The 15740-nt window shown below is 42.2% G+C and overlaps 1 protein-coding gene across 7 annotated transcripts in view; it reads left to right on the top strand.

The window, feature by feature from the left end:
• Positions 1-15740, top strand: part of FRMD4A (FERM domain containing 4A) — a 703559-nt gene that overhangs the window by 361458 nt on the left and 326361 nt on the right. Inside the window, exon 2 of one of the 7 annotated variants that reach the window (XM_042230562.2) lies at positions 1-15740. This exon is cut by the window's left edge and continues 21607 nt beyond it. The exons of the other annotated variants lie outside the window; for them this stretch is intronic. Within the exon in view, the coding sequence (XP_042086496.1) occupies positions 15582-15740 (159 nt within the window). The 5' untranslated portion in view covers positions 1-15581. 7 annotated transcript variants of the gene reach the window in all.

Genomic DNA, 15740 nt, shown 5'->3' with positions numbered 1-15740 from the left:
TTAGACTGGGGGCTTATGAGTCTTCAGAGTGAGATTTCATGCTATTGTTGCGCATGAAGGTCATGGAAGTTTTTTAATATATATATAAGAAAGAGTGAGGTATCCCCAAGTCACTGTGCTGTGATGAAATGTTCTTGTGGGCCGTTTGCCAGGAGAATGTGCTCTACCCCTCTGTCAGGTGAAAACCATCTGCCAGGTCATGCTCTGTATGTACCAAACTCTAACTGGAAATTGCCATCTGGTGTTTAAGAGCTATTAGGCAGATGACGCTGACCTTCTTTTATTCCCCTTGCTGATCGGGATAGACTCTAGATGTGTCTTTTGGTTCTTTTCAGGCTCTTTTTAACAGAACAGCAGAAGTGACTGTGATAGAACTAGACATCAGACTTAGACCACGGTGTCAGGCTGAACCTCCCCTGGTTTTCTTTCTGCTCTTTTCTGTTATTCAGTCACACTCAGGACATCTCAGGGCTTCCTGGGTGGCTTAGTGGTAAAGAATCCGCCAGCAACGTAAGAGACACGGGTTCAATCTCTGGGTCAGGAAGATCCCCTCTAGAGTCATTTTCTAAGTGAAACATTGCTTTGAAATATAACAAGTAAGAAACCCAACTATGTCATCAAGGAGGCCCTGAGTTTTGTACAGACATCTCACCTGGGACTCTCATAGTTTCCCACTCCATAGCACATCGTTGAATGGGAGTGTGTGTGTGTGTGTGTGTGTGTGTGTGTGTGTGTGTGTGTGTGTGATATACCCATATTTAGGAATGAAGAGCCACATTTTAGCCAGGCTTCTAGGGATAGATTTGCTTATATTGAGCTGCAGGAAAGAAAGAAAGAATTTTTTGTCGATGGGTTAGTGTTATTTACATAGATCTTGCCCACTCAGTGAGCAAAGAAAGCCCCATGGTGTCGGGGGTCATAGGAGAGGAAGAAAAGGACGCAGCACATTGAGATGTTTCATTTCTGAGAAGCATTCCTTCCTTGGAGAGTGTAAATTCTTAAATATCTAATCCACTCTGAAATAGTCTGTCCCACCACAGTCAGAGTCCACTGTGAGAATTTTACATTTGCCAAATTTGGAAGTCCAACAGACCTGAAACAGTTCTGGGTCCTAGAAAGTCTTTAACCCTTGCATAACCAAATGGGAATCTTTATGGGTTTTGCGTAATCCTAAGAAGTCCTCCGGAGAAGGCAGTGGCACCCCACTCCAGTACTCTTGCCTGGAAAATCCCATGAACGGCGGAGCCTGGAAGGCTGCAGTCCATGGGGTCACTGAGGGTCAGACACGACTGAGCGACTTCACTTTCCCTTTTCACTTTCATGCATTGGAGAAGGAAATGGCAACCCACTCCAGTGTTCTTGCCTGCAGAATCCCAGGGACGGAGGAGCCTGGTGGGCTGCCATCTCTGGGGTCGCACAGAGTCGGACACAACTGAAGCAGCTTAGCAGCAGCAGCAAGAAGTCCTCTACACAGATTAAAGGCAGATCAGGGTTTATATGTATGAAGGAGATCATTTCCATTTCACTCTGCCCAAATAATAAAATAATTAGGCCTGTGACACCAGCCCTCAGCCTACTATCCTATGAGATTTTTTTTTTCACTTTCTATTACATCCTCCAAGGTAGTTGTCTCTATTAAATGTATTGCTTTTCCTTTTAAAAAATAAAAGCAAGTGTTTATTTTTTGGCCACAGATGATATTGAGGGCTCCTGGCTTGAAATGATTTGGGGTTTTTTTCCCCTCTTCCTTTACAGCTGTGACCTAGTTAATTGTAGGTGGGGAGCAAACTCTGAAATCATTCAACTTTCTTCTTTACTTAGAAATCTCACTCCATGAAATTGTAGGATGTCCTCCGTAATAACAGGAAGTCAGGTTTCAAGATCAGCAACATTTGTGTCCTTTGTGTGTTGAGATAAAGAAGAGCGTTTTGCCTGCAGTTTCCTCATGGTTAGGGGAGAGAGAGAGGACAGAAAGACATGAAAATGACCCAAAGATGAGTCACTCATTTCTAAAACAAGAGTCTAAATGCTCTTTGTTAATGTGGATTTTAACCTCTGAAACGTTCTGCCCTCTTGACCACAGGGACAAAGGAGTAAGTGATTCAGGCTCTCAGCTTGGGTGCTTCATCCCTGCGTTTGGGGAGTCAAGTCCTGAAATATCACATCAGTAAGAAGCCATTTTGATTTAAAAATAAAGGTGCATTACTAAGAGTCAGGCTTTTCAAGTCAATAAACGTGTTCTCATGGTGGGAAGAAAATCCTTTTAACAAAATAATTATTTTAACTAATTGAATTATTTGGGGGGAGGTTAGAGGAGGGCAAGAATCATTGGGTAAAAGGTCCTCAAATGTTGATTTTTCATTCTGTGTATTGGATAGGGGTCATTCACTAGCCTCTACCATGAAAAGATGTCCAGGAATGAAACTGTAAAAAGTAAAAAGTCATGACTGACTCATTTCCATTTCTCTACCACTGAGCCACCAGGGAAGCCCACAGTAGTGTATTTTTCAGCCTTTAAAAAGGAAGCGAATTCTAACACAGATTACAACGTAGATAGACCTTGAAAATAGCTAAATGAAATAAGCCCAGTCACAAAAGAACAAATACTGTGTGACTCTACTTGCATGAGCTATCTCGAATAAGCAAATTCATAGAGTCAGAACAGTGGTTTCTAGGGACCCCGGGGAGTTGTATGTTAGATAATAATTTCAATTTTGTAGTTAAAAGATGGATGATGGTGATGATGGCCCAACAGTGTGAATGTACTTAATACCATTGAACTGTTCACTTAACATGGTCAAAATGGTAAATTTCATGTTTGTATATATTTTACAAGGCTTCCCAGGTGGCTCAGTGGTAAAGAACCCGTGTGCCAATGCAGGAGATGTGACTTTGATCCTTGGGTGGAAAAGATCCCCAGAGACGGGAATGGCAACTCTCTCCAGCATTCTTGCCTGAAGAATTCCATGGACAAAGGAGTCTAGCAGGCTACAGTCCACGGGGTTGCAAAAGAGACACAACAGAGCAACTCAGCATGCATGCATATTTTGTAATATATTTTTTTTAAAGATCAGTATTTGTAACCTAGAGGGTTGGAGGGTGTGATACCCAACAGGTATATGCTTCCATGCTTCACACAGGAAATGAGGAGGTGGTGGTCATCCTGGTTTGGGCTCTGAACACATGTTCAATTTCATGAAATCCCTGCCATGTGGGCTGCTCTGTTTTCCACATTTTGAAATCCAGCATGAGTTTAAGTGGAGCAAGTGGAGTGGTTCCTCAAAAGAGTGTTTCAGGCTGCTTAATTGTGGCCAAACTCACAAAGGAGATCTCAGACCTGCCCATTATGGGTGCTTAAATTGACAAGACGCCTGCTCCCAGCCGTGGTACAATGAGGCCATCGTCCTGGGTTTATTAAGAGACAGGAGCAGAAGGCACTGAGCTCCTAAGCGCCTCCTCACAGCCAAATCCTAAATCATCACCTTTGTTTTTCTGCATCAAGCAAGTAATAACCACCCCAATCCAATTTCCTCCCTCTCTTGTGGAAATGGCAACCCACTCCAGTGTTCTTGCCTGGAGAATCCCAGGGACGGGGGAGCCTGGTGGGCTGCCGTCTATGGGGTTGCACAGAGTCGGACACGACTGAAGCAACTTAGCAGCAGCAGCAGCAGCATACCACACAGAGACTTCTTTAGAAAAAAAGGAAAGAATTCATTATATCTTTCATAACAAATCAAACAATAAAGTCTCAGCCAGTTTTCCTTACAGATTTTCAGATGATTTCATGGCCTGGGTGGGTATTATTATATTTTTCCCTCTTGCATTGTTAAAGGGTGTTACATTTCTTTCCATCACCTGTTTCCCTGGCCCTCCTGCCTATGCAATTTTAGGGTTGCCAATTGAGGAGAAGGACCTCTTGCAAATTAGGATACACAGTGAGCCTTGGATTAAGTGTTTCACTTATATGGGCTGTTTGGCCTCTGTCAGAAATTGGGAAGACATAGGAGAGATCTAAATAAAAGGAATTTTATTTTCTATTACTTATTTGACTGCATCAGGTCTTAGCTGTGGCACACTGGTTCTTTCGTTGTGGTGCCTAGACTGGCACTTGGACTTTTAGTTGTGGTGGGCAGGCTTAGTTACTCCATGGCACGTGGGATCTTATTCTTATAACCAGTGATCAAACCTGCATCCTCCACATTGCAAGACAGATTCTTAACCACCAGGGAAGTCCCAGTAAAAGGAATTTTAGATTGGTGGATACGGGTACCTGCTGGAGCCTGACTTCCTTCTCATCTGTGCGCTTGTACTTTGGCAGGTCCCAACCCACCTGCTTCTACCTGCAGATCCTTATGCCCCGCGAGGAGCTTGACCACTGCTGTAAAGGGAAGGTTGTGAAATCCCCTGGCATAGGCAGAGGGAGGAGGGTTTTTCCATCCAGCCCTATGTCCAGCTGTGAAGCCTTGGCTTACCTTTCCTTATATCATTTCATCTGTTTGCTTTCAGCCCACCTAGTTTCTGGCCTCCTCGAATTCTACATTCATTAACCTGTTAAGTGCAGATATTTTGATTGCCCACTTTGAACTCATTGGTTCACCTTGGCCTTTAAACTCTTGGTGACTCTGAATATCTGTGACCACTGACATGATTTCCTAGCCATAATTTTCCTAGATCTCCAGCCTCAATATAGTTCTTAGTTTTCCAAGCTCTGTCGCTAAATCCTAAGCCATTTCTATTATAGTTGGTCAGTCAAGGATGCAGAAGAGACCCCACCATCCAGAATCAGGTTAATTTAAATGGTTCTGAAAAGCAGCACTCCAAATAAATATTTTTATCCATAAGAGATCTTAATGAGAAAATATAGTAGTAAATTCTTCAACAGTAGTCTAGGCAACTCACTACATTAAGAAGCTGAGCCTAAAACAGGCCTAATTTTGTATATATTAAAGGATTTGCTTCTTGGCTCACTTCAGTTTTATAATACAAACATCCAGTTCTTGGAATGATCCAATCCCTCTTGATCTACTCTACTAAAGAACTCACGGTTGTTTTTTGTTTTGTTTTATCTGTTTGGGGGTTTTTCTGTCGTTACTATGGATCTTGTTCATGAGAGGACTTTTATTGACTCTAGAAAATGTGACAGATTAGAATAAATGTGACCAACAGATGTATTGCCACAACCATGTAGGAATACAGTCTCTGGAACCGGGCATAACTGTGGGACCTCTGGCCTAGGTGGTACTAAGGATAAGGATACAAAGCCCTGGGGTAGCCCAGGGGGGTGGTCAGGAGGTAGTCTCCTAGCTGGGTTCTTCTGATGGCAGACATCCTTTATTTCTCTGCTTTCTTTTCCCCTTGGGAAAAGCATTCCAAGAAAGCAAGGGGGAAACGTAGCCTAGAGAACAGCTTCCCAAAGTCATTATCTCACCAAAATGGCATCTGATCTACAAAGGCGGCATTAACCCCACTTCCATTAGCAAGGCCCTTCCATCCGCATTCATCAAGCCTCCAGCATCATCACTGTCATAATGAGTCATGTCTTCACTACTCAATGAGAAAAGGGATGCAGGGCTAACCCTGCACACCTACTCTTTGAGAAACCAGAGCAAGAAGAACCACAGAAGCTCCCGTTATAGAGCTTAAGCTACTCCAGGGTAGATTTTATGAAGGCACGTCACCCAAGAGCAGCAGGAAGAGCCACAAGCCTACGCTTTTATGTAAGAGACACATTTTCATTCATTCTTTGCCATTTCTATTCTTTCTTTGCCATTTCCAACATTTCTGTTAAGCTCAAGACACTGAGGTTTTTTTTTTTTCTTTTTAAAGTGGATTTGCTAAATTAGAAGAAATTTTAAAGAGGAGCCAAACCTCACTAGAAATGAGTAACAAGTTTTTAAAACCTAATATATTATGAACAACATAATAGTATAAAGAACGTCAAGTCCACAGTCAGGGCAAGGGTCCAAAGGAATTTAAACTATCGGTAAAAAAGTAAGTGTTCTTTTTCCTGATTTACCTCTTATTAATTCTACTTGCCTTCCATTAGAGGGAGAAACATTAACTTCCTCCTCGATGAGCTTCCCTCAAACCTCTTCAGTTTCTAGACACAGATTTTCTAACGTCTTCTTGGTTCCCCCTTGGAGGGAAAGTTATCTCTCGCAGCTCTCCTCTGAGCAGTAACTCATCCTAATCCCCTCCGTGAGAGGGAAGAGAGAGTTCTCAAGTGGCCAGCAGACCCTGCCCCAGCTTTATAACTCCACTCACAAAAGGCCCCAGACCCTTCCAACTGCTTACAAACCTTAAACAAAACAATGCATTTATTTTTTCACATTAAGGCTGTGATCATATAAAACAGGCTTGCAAAATATATGCTTAAAAAACATCCTTGGCCACTGAATTCCATGGAAACCAAGTGAGAGAGATTAAGAAAGGGAGGAGGTGGGACATTTAATATCTCTTCAAGGTCTGGACTGATTGGTTCAGGCAGCCCTGATTTTATTTCTACAGGGGCCTGGCATGTATCTGAGAACTAACCAGAGTAATTGATAGGATGACATCACTTTTACAGCCCCAGGATCCCTTGTATAATGGTTTTTAGTGCTTAGGGGAAATACTTCTAAACATAGCTCTTGGCGTGCAGCTCTGGAGCCCTTAAACCAGAGGGCAGTCCTGCCTCTCTGCTACTTTCCCAGGGACCCAAAATATTTTCATGTACACAGCCAAGCATTTTTTTTAATGATTTTCCTACCCCTAAATGATCAGAATGTGCTCCCTAGCATTTTATTCCCAGGTTGAAAAATAATGACGCACTGATGACTCTGTCAGAGCTGGGACATTTTCCAGACCCAAATATGGAATTCAGTGTTAGTGAGCAGTTCTGAAACGCCTCAGAATTTCAAAAAATTGTTTGGGTTTGGGTTTTGCGTGTCACCCACTCACTTCATCACACAAGTGCTATTTCTAAATATCCTTTTCCCAAAGAACTGCCACTGGGATTATAAAGTGACAAATGTGAACTTCCAAAGTGTTCGGAGGTTTGCCCCAAATGGTAGGCATGAGAGTGTCAGGAGCAGAAGGAAGAGAGGAAGGGGAAATTCTGGGCTCTTCCAAGACTTCTGCCTCTGTGTCCCCAGAGCCCATTCACATGCTTGAGGCTAAGTCAGGAAAGACGGCAAGCCAGCCATGAAAGGTGGGCACTGCCTGCTGGCCCTTGTGCCCCACCCTATCCAAAGGCCGTGTCATAGAACCCGGCCAGGAAAGCACGATACTTGACCTACCAGAACAGCTGTAATCAAAAGGACAGATGTTCACAAGGTTGGCAAGGATGTGGAGAAATGAAAACCCTCACACACTTCTGATGGGAATGTAAAATGGTACAGCAACTATGAAACACAGCTTGTCAATTTCTTAAGAGGTTAAACGTAGAGATGACATGGCAGTGGCTCTCCTAGGTAGCTGCCTAAGAGACATGCAAAATGTTCAGTTCAGTTCAGTTCAGTCACTCAGTCGTGTCCAACTCTGTGTGACCCCATGAACCACAGCACGCCAGGCCTCCCTGTCCATCATCAACCCCTGGAGTCCACCCAAACCCATGTCCATTGAGTCGGTGATGCCATCCAACCATCTCATCCTCTGTCGTCTGCTTCACCTCCTGCCCTCAATCTTTCCCAGCATCAGAGTCTTTTCCAATGAGTCAGCTCTTCGCATCAGGTAGCCAAAGTATTGGAGTTTCAACTTCAACATCAGTCCTTCCAATGAACACCCAGGACTGAGCTCCTTTAGGATGGACTGGTTGGATCTCCTTGCAGTCCAAGGGACTCTCAAGAGTCTTCTCCTACACCACAGTTCAAAAGCATCAACTCTTTGGTGCTCAGCTTTCTTTATAGTCCAACTCTCACATCCATACATGACCACTGGAAAAACCATAGCCTTGACTAGACAGACTTTTGTTGACAAAGTAATGTCTCTGCTTTTTAATATGCTATCTAGATTGGTCATAACTTCCCTTCCAAGGAATAAGCATCTTATAATTTCATGGCTGCAGTCACCATCTGCAGTGATTTTGGAGCCCATAAAAATAAAGTCAGTCACTGTTTCCACTATTTCCCCATCTATTTGCCAGGAAGTGAAGGGACCAGATGCCATGATCTTAATTCTCTGAATGTTGAGCTTTAAGCCAACTTTTTCACTCTCCTCTTTCACTTTCATCAAGAAGCTCTTTAGTTCTTCTTCACTTTCTGCCATAAGGGTGGTGTCATCTGCATATCAGCGGTTATTGATATTTCTCCTGGCAGTCTTGATTCCAGCTTGTGCTTTCTCCAACCCAGCATTTCTCATGATTTTCTCTGCATATAAGTTAAATAAGTACAGTGACAATATACTGCCTTGATGTACTCCTCTTGCTAGTTGGAACCAGTCTGTTGTTCCATGTCCTGTTCTAAGTGTTGCTTCCTGACCTACATACAGATTTCTCAAGAGGCAGATCAGGTGGTCTGGTATTCCCATCTCTTTCAGAGTTTTCCACAGTTGATTGTGATCCACACAAGGCTTTGGCATAGTCAACAAAACAGAAATAGATGTTTTTCTGGAACTCTCTTGCTTTTTCAATGATACAGTGAATGTTGGCAATTTGATCTTTGGTTCCTCTGCCTTTTCTAAAACCAGCTTGAACATCTGGAAGTTCACGGTTCACGTATTGTTGAAGCCTGGCTTGGAGAATTTTGAGCATCATTTTACTAGCATGTGAGATGAGTGCAGTTGTGCGGTAGTTTGAGCATTCTTTGGCATTGCCTTTCTTTGGGATTGGAATGAAAACTGACGTTTTCCAGTCCTGTGGCCACTGCTGAGTTTTCCAAATTTGCTGGCATATTGTGTGTAGCACTTTCACAGCATCTTCTTTCAGGATTTGAAATAGCTTAACTGGAATTCCATCACCTCCACTAGCTTTGTTCATAGTGATGCTTCCTAAGGCCCACTTGACTTCACATTCCAGGATGTCTGGCTCTCGGTGAATGATCACACCATCGTGATTATCTTGGTCATGAAGATCTTTTTTGTACAGTTCTGTGTATTTTTGCCACCTCTTCTTAATATCTTCTGCTTCTGTTAGGTCCCTACCATTTCTGTCCTTTATTGTCCTTTATTCTGTCCTTTATTGTCCCATCTTTGCATGAAATGTTCCCTTGGTATCTCTAATTTTCTTAAAGAGATCTCTAGTCTTTCCCATTCTGTTGTTTTCCTCTATTTCTTTGCATTGATCGCTGAGGAAGTCTTTCTTACATCTCCTTGCTATTCTTCGCAACTCTGCATTCAAATGGATATATCTTTGCTTTTTTTCCTTTGCTTTTCGCTTCCCTTCTTTTCACAGCTATTTATAAGGCCTCTTCAGACAGCCATTTTGCTTTTTTGCAAAATGTACATCCACACAAAAACCTGTACGTGAATGTCCATAACAACATTATTTATAATAGCCCTAAAGTATAAACAATCCAACTGCCCACCAGTGGATTAATGGATTAACAAAATGTGTTATCTCTATACAATGGAATTTTATCCAGTAAGAGAAAGAAGTGAAGTGCTGATACCAGCTACAACAGGAATGAACCTTGAAAACATGCTCAGTCAAAGAAGGCAGGCACAGAGATCATACTTACATAAAATGTCCAGAACAGGCAAAGCTATAGAGACCGAGAGTAGATTAGTGGTTGCAGGTGGCTGGGGGAAGGAGGGAGAAAGATGGGAAGTGGTGGTACCAGCTGATGGGTATGTGGTTTCATTTTGGGGTGATGAAAATGTTCTCAAATTAGATCGTGGTGATGGTTATAGAACCCAGTGTATATACTAAAATCCATTGAAAGGTATATTGTAGATGAGTGAAGTGTAATGGTATGTAAAATATATCTCAATCAAGGGTTCTTTTCTTTTAAAGGTGAAAAAGATTATTATATCAATGTGTACTTAACAAGCATATGCTTATTGGGCCATACCATACATAATTTTTTCTCAAAATAGTGATACATATAATCCAGTTAAATGTAACATTTACTCAAATTCAAAAGGACACATCAATCACTTGATGAAATTCAGTCATAATTTCCATTAGAATGAACAATCCCTATTAAAAATTTTAAATTTCTTTTTAAAATTGCTAGTTAAGAAAGAGCTGTGGTCATAACACATTTTGTTGCACTTATTGTGCTTTGTGGATATTTTGGTTATTACAAATTGGAGTTCTGTGGCAACCCAGTGTCAGGCAAGTCTATCACCACCACTTTTCAAACATTTGCTTATTTTGTGTCTCTGGTCACATTTCAGTAATTCTTGCAATAATTCAAACTTTTTCATTTTTGCTATATTTGTTATGGTGATCTGTGATCTTAGATGTTACTCTAGCAGAAAGATTATATCTCTTACTGGAGGCTTAAATGATGGTTAGCATTTTTAGCAGAGAAGGCAATGGCAACCCACTCCAGTACTCTTGCCTGGAAAATCCCATGGACAGAGGAGCCTGGTAGGCTGCAGTCCATGGGGTCGCGAAGAGTCGGACACAACTGAGCTACTTCACTTTCACTTTTCATTTTCATGCATTGGAGAAAGAAATGGCAACCCACTCCAATGTTCTTGCCTGGAGAATCCCAGGGATGGGGGAGCCTGGTAGGCTGCCGTCTATGGGTTCGCACAGAGTCAGACACGACTGAAGTGACTTAGCAGCAGCAGCATTTTTAGCAATAAAATATTCTTTCTATTACAGTATATATATTATTTTCTAAACATAATGCTATTACACACTTAATAGACTATAGCGTAGTGCAAACATAGCTCTTATATGCACTGGGAAACCAAAAATTTTGTGTGACTCTCTCTATTGTGATATTCACTTTATTGAACTGAATCAGCAATTTCTCTGAGATATTTATTTATTTATTTAACTTAATTAATTTATTTTTTAATATAAATGTCTTTATTTTAATTGGAGGCTAATTACTTTACAATATTGTATTGGTTTAGCCATATATCAACATGAATCCGCCACGGGTGCACACGTGTTTCCCCATCCTGAACCCCCCTCCCACCTCCCTCCCCATACCATCCCTCTGGGTCATCCCAGTGCACCAGCCCAGAGCATCCTGTATCATACATCGAACCTGGACTGGTGATTCATTTCACATATGATATTATACATGTTTCAGTGCCATTCTCTCAAATCATCCCACCCTCGCCCTCTCCCACAGAGTTCGAAAGACAAAGAATGACGGGCCAGTTTCATGTAAAGAATGAAGCTTCCAGTTCTACCCAGACTTGCATTTTGGTTACACATGAAGATTTAAAAACAAAAGCATTCTATTGGTGGAAAGAACTAAATGTGCAATAGATTTCAGCCTGTTTGATCCTGTGTTGGAACCCGGGGTGGGAGGGAGTGTGGGGAATATAGAATAAAAATAAGAATTAGTGCTAAGGGCTGATAAGGTCTGTGACACTTCTGTACACAAAACCCCATAGAAATCTGCTCTCTACAAAACCTGAAGATGTGGTTGATGGGTGTTTCTGAACACATCCCTGCTTTTTGCCTCACTCTTGTGGATCCCTTTGTTTGCTGTCATCTTCTCAGGCTCACTTAGGAATAAGTTGCCTGTTGATCCTCTTTAGTTCCTCCAAGAAAGCAGATGTGGCTTCAATAAGGTGTTAATTCTGGCTGAAATGTCGTGGCATTGGATCTCAACCAGACTGGGCCTTGATGCTGGAGAAACTAACCTTTCCCCTCCAGTTCTACCAGCAAAGCACAACATAACTCATCTAAGCGAATCTTTTAAAAACGGCTATTTGTGCCTTCTGGTAGCTGAATTTAACCTAACATAGAGTATAGCCAGTCAATCTTCTGGCTGACATTTTCTAAAATAGATGTCACTAAATAATCAGTGGATAATTAAGATGGGTTAATTAGATTGCATTTCTGAACATATTTCTTTGGTTGCTATAAATAAACTTCTCCTCTTGTGTGCCATTTCCTGTGTCTCTATATATTTGCAAATTTTGTTCATAATGATGCTAGGCATTACTTCCAACTTGAGTTTTTCCAAATTCTTTTCAAAGTAGTAATTATGTCTGAAAACATCCCTTGAGTCAGGCAAAGACAATTATTGCTTTAAAAAAGAAAAATCCCTCTGTCTTAACAAAAATAGTGAGGAGAGTCTAGGAGCAGAGATGGAATACCCAAAGGCATGGAGATGGAGAAAATGAGCAAGGGTGGAGCAGATGGGGGAGGGGATCCAGGCAGAGCCCTGCTCTTGGCCCCACACTCCCTGGGAGGTCCTGCCCACCTCTTCCTGCCTTTGCTCTATGCAGGAACTCCCGGCTTCACCAGGCTTGCCTCCCCCTGGAGTCAGTTCCCTTCGTAAAGGTGGAACCATAGGACTAAGACACCAGTTTTATCAGTGATGTTCCCCCAGGGCAGACAGCAGGCAAACACACAGCAACTGATCCAGTTCTGCCAACTAACTCAAGACTTGGACTCTTTACCCCAAACATTAGCAAAAAAGTTCATGAAAGGAGGGGTGATGCAGGGTGGATCTTGACTATGTCTTCCCAGCATCTCATGGTGCTGCTCTCCATTTCGACACCCAGCGGTTCACCACTTCATTATTCCTGAGGCTTGGTGATCAAATGTCTAAGGGATAAACCACCTAGTAAACTAGTTTTCTATCATTTTCAAAAAAAGAATAAAGTGATTAAAGGGATTTGGGAGTAGCAAGACAAATCCAGGTCATTTGTTGGCTTGGTGAGCCCTGGGGTCATGCCCCAACATCTGCACAATATCCATGTGGCCTGGACAGGTCTTTCTGATTTCTCCTCTGTAATATGAGGGTACAAAGACACACAAACACACAGAGACAAACACACAGAGACACACACATTTATATCTAACTGCTCTGAGCATCATAAATCCCTTTAAAGACACACAGCATAATCTTTGATGCTAGTGGTGTTTGCATGCACATTCTCAGATGCCATCAGGGAAGCTGCCCTGTGAAAGTCTGAATTAATGACTGAAAGTCTAGGACAGAATCAGATATGCTTGAAAAGACGGGACCAGTGAAACCAGGTAGCATCCTCCACCGGCACTAGGGTATGACCTGTCTCTGCCGCCTGTGCCTCCCCAGGTTCAAAGTCATCCGCTGGCACGACCAGACTCGAGCTGCAGGCTCTTGAGCCAGCCCCTGCAGAGGACAGCCCTGTCCCTGTGTGCACCAAAGACTTCAGGGCAGTGTGATTAGGCCCTGCTGTTCTCAGGGATTAATATGTTTATATTCAGGCATATTTTTAAAAACCTTATTAGGGTACCTTTAGACTTCAAAGATTCCCAGACTATAAGCTAAATATATATTTAACTATAAAGAAATGTTTTAATCACATTATTTAACAATAGTATAAAACAGAACCTTTAAACTGGTCCCTATCCTTTCCATAATTACATGCTCTAAGAGCCTGGTTCACGGCCAAAATCCCCATGGAGATGTATGAGCTTGGGGACATAGACAACAGCTAACTATGATATCGCTTGCCTTTGTTTCTTTTTGAAAATACCAAAGCAGTTAGCTAATGGTAATGGAGCAGTCACTTTCCATATACTACTTTTTAAAAATTAATTTAGCTTCTTTCTCTCTTTTTATTCTTTCTTCCTTCCTTTGTTCCTTCTTTCTTTCTTTCTTTCACTTGAAAGTGAAACTATCTCTGCTGATGTCTTTGTAGAAAGACAGGATTCCTTCGTAACCCCACCACCACCACCTTTTATTTTGGGGTGTGTGAAAATGAAGGAATAATATACAGGAATAAAATCATGCAGTTTTTCCCTGGAGCCATGACCCACGGGAAAATGATAAAAATCATCCAAGAAGATTGTCGGTGAAAGTGATCTTCACATATTCATTAAGTGAATGAGTGCATGGATCCATAGCAAAAGGGATTCCGAAAAGGTGATTCAAAGAAACACAGATCTGGAAATGATCTCAAGAGTTTTATATTATCAGTGGTGGATAGTATCCTAGAATTACTTGATTATGGGAAACACTCCCCCAAAATTAAAATCAGATACATGCCACACCCTGTGTTATCCACTTTAAGTATATCCCCTGACTTAATCCTCACAACAGCCCTGTGAGGTTGGTATGCTTTCCACCTGACAGATAAAGAACTACTAGGGTTGGCCAAAAAGTTTGTTCAGATATTTTCCATAACATGTTATGAGAAAACTGAGCGAATTTTTTGGCCAACACAATAAACCAGAGAAGTCAATGTGTCTGAGGTCACACAGTAAGTGGCAGGGCCGAATTCAAACTCAGGTATGTCTTGCATCAGGACACTCCAGGAGGTAGTGAGTTATGAGTTCCATGGGTTATGTTCTACTACTTTTCTGATGATCGTAAAGGTTCCAGTTGAAGAGACAAGATAATCAATCAACATAAAGGATGTGCAGAAAGCAAATATGCCTCAGTGACTACCAAACACTCAAAATGATGTTAAGACTAAACGTGATGTTTCCTTAACTGTACAGGTTGTGTTATGAGCTAATCCTCCCTCCCCTTCTCACTTTGAAATCTTGTCTTTTGGTCAGTAAGCTATTGAACTAGATGCAGATGCCCTTCTGAAACATGGTTTAAAATAATCAAAATAATAATAATCACAAAAAAATCAAAACTCAAAATAATTTGACATCTCAAAGAGCTTTATCTTATTTAACTGGATGCCCTCCTTGAGTTAAGGTCACCACAGGATTTATTTAAAACATGATAAAGTCACAGAACATTTATAGAAAATTACCCATCATGGGGAAAAGCAGATAGGCCACCTTTATCCCCCTTATCCCCTCTCCTCTAAAATCTCAGATGTGGATATTACATCTAGCAGATAAGCTTTCTTACTGCCCTTCTCTTCCTAACCTAAACTTGGGAGATTTCCAAAGTAAATGCCTGGGTATTTACAAATTGTCGACAGATATAGCAGTTTTTCCAGTGTTGATTTGGAAAAAAAAAAAAAATGGCCTTTTGGCTTTGTCATGAAGAAACTCTGGTTCTGAAAGTTTTAAAGAGTTAAGAGTCTGGACGGAATGCCTTGGGAATGTTGGCGGGAGGCTGAAAATCCATCCCTTTTGCTTCTCACCCTGGATGGAATCCCGGAACCATGAGCACACAGTGACGACTCTGGGTCCACGTTCTTTCTAAAATTCTGTTCTGATCTGCCCTGAAAGTCAGCTGGGTGTCCTCTGAGGTCCACCGAGTGCTATTGTCTGCAGGGGAGGCTCGTTTTTACCTTGTCCTGGGAGACTTTCTGGAGACAGGGAGAAAACATTCTCATTTAGGAGCTGTTAGCTCGTCCTTGTGCAGAAACAGTCTCTGAAGCCTAGTGAGGGTGCTGGGGAGGCAGGGTAGGGGGTAGGACAGAGGCCCCAGTGGAGGCAGAGTTATTTGGCCTGCATTTTTCCTGGTCTGATGACATCTCAGTGACATTTGAACTTGGCGTCAGGAAAAGAACACAGCCCTGCATATGGGGCCTGGGACCAGAAGGGCAGAGGCGGGGCCTTGGCTGGCATGGCTGCAGGGCCTCTGGGCTCTGAGGACCTGCTGAGTGCCTGGGACCGGCTGGTGTGGGGCCTGACTTGCCGGGCTCTGAGGACGTGCCAAGGCGGAAACGTGCGGGTCCTGCAACTGATGCTGAAACCATGGTGCATCTCCAGGGCTGTCTACCAG

The sequence above is a fragment of the Ovis aries genome, chromosome 13, assembly GCF_016772045.2.
Source record: "Ovis aries strain OAR_USU_Benz2616 breed Rambouillet chromosome 13, ARS-UI_Ramb_v3.0, whole genome shotgun sequence".
Classification (NCBI taxonomy): Eukaryota; Metazoa; Chordata; class Mammalia; order Artiodactyla; family Bovidae; genus Ovis; species Ovis aries.
This window is presented reverse-complemented; position numbering and strand designations above follow the sequence as displayed.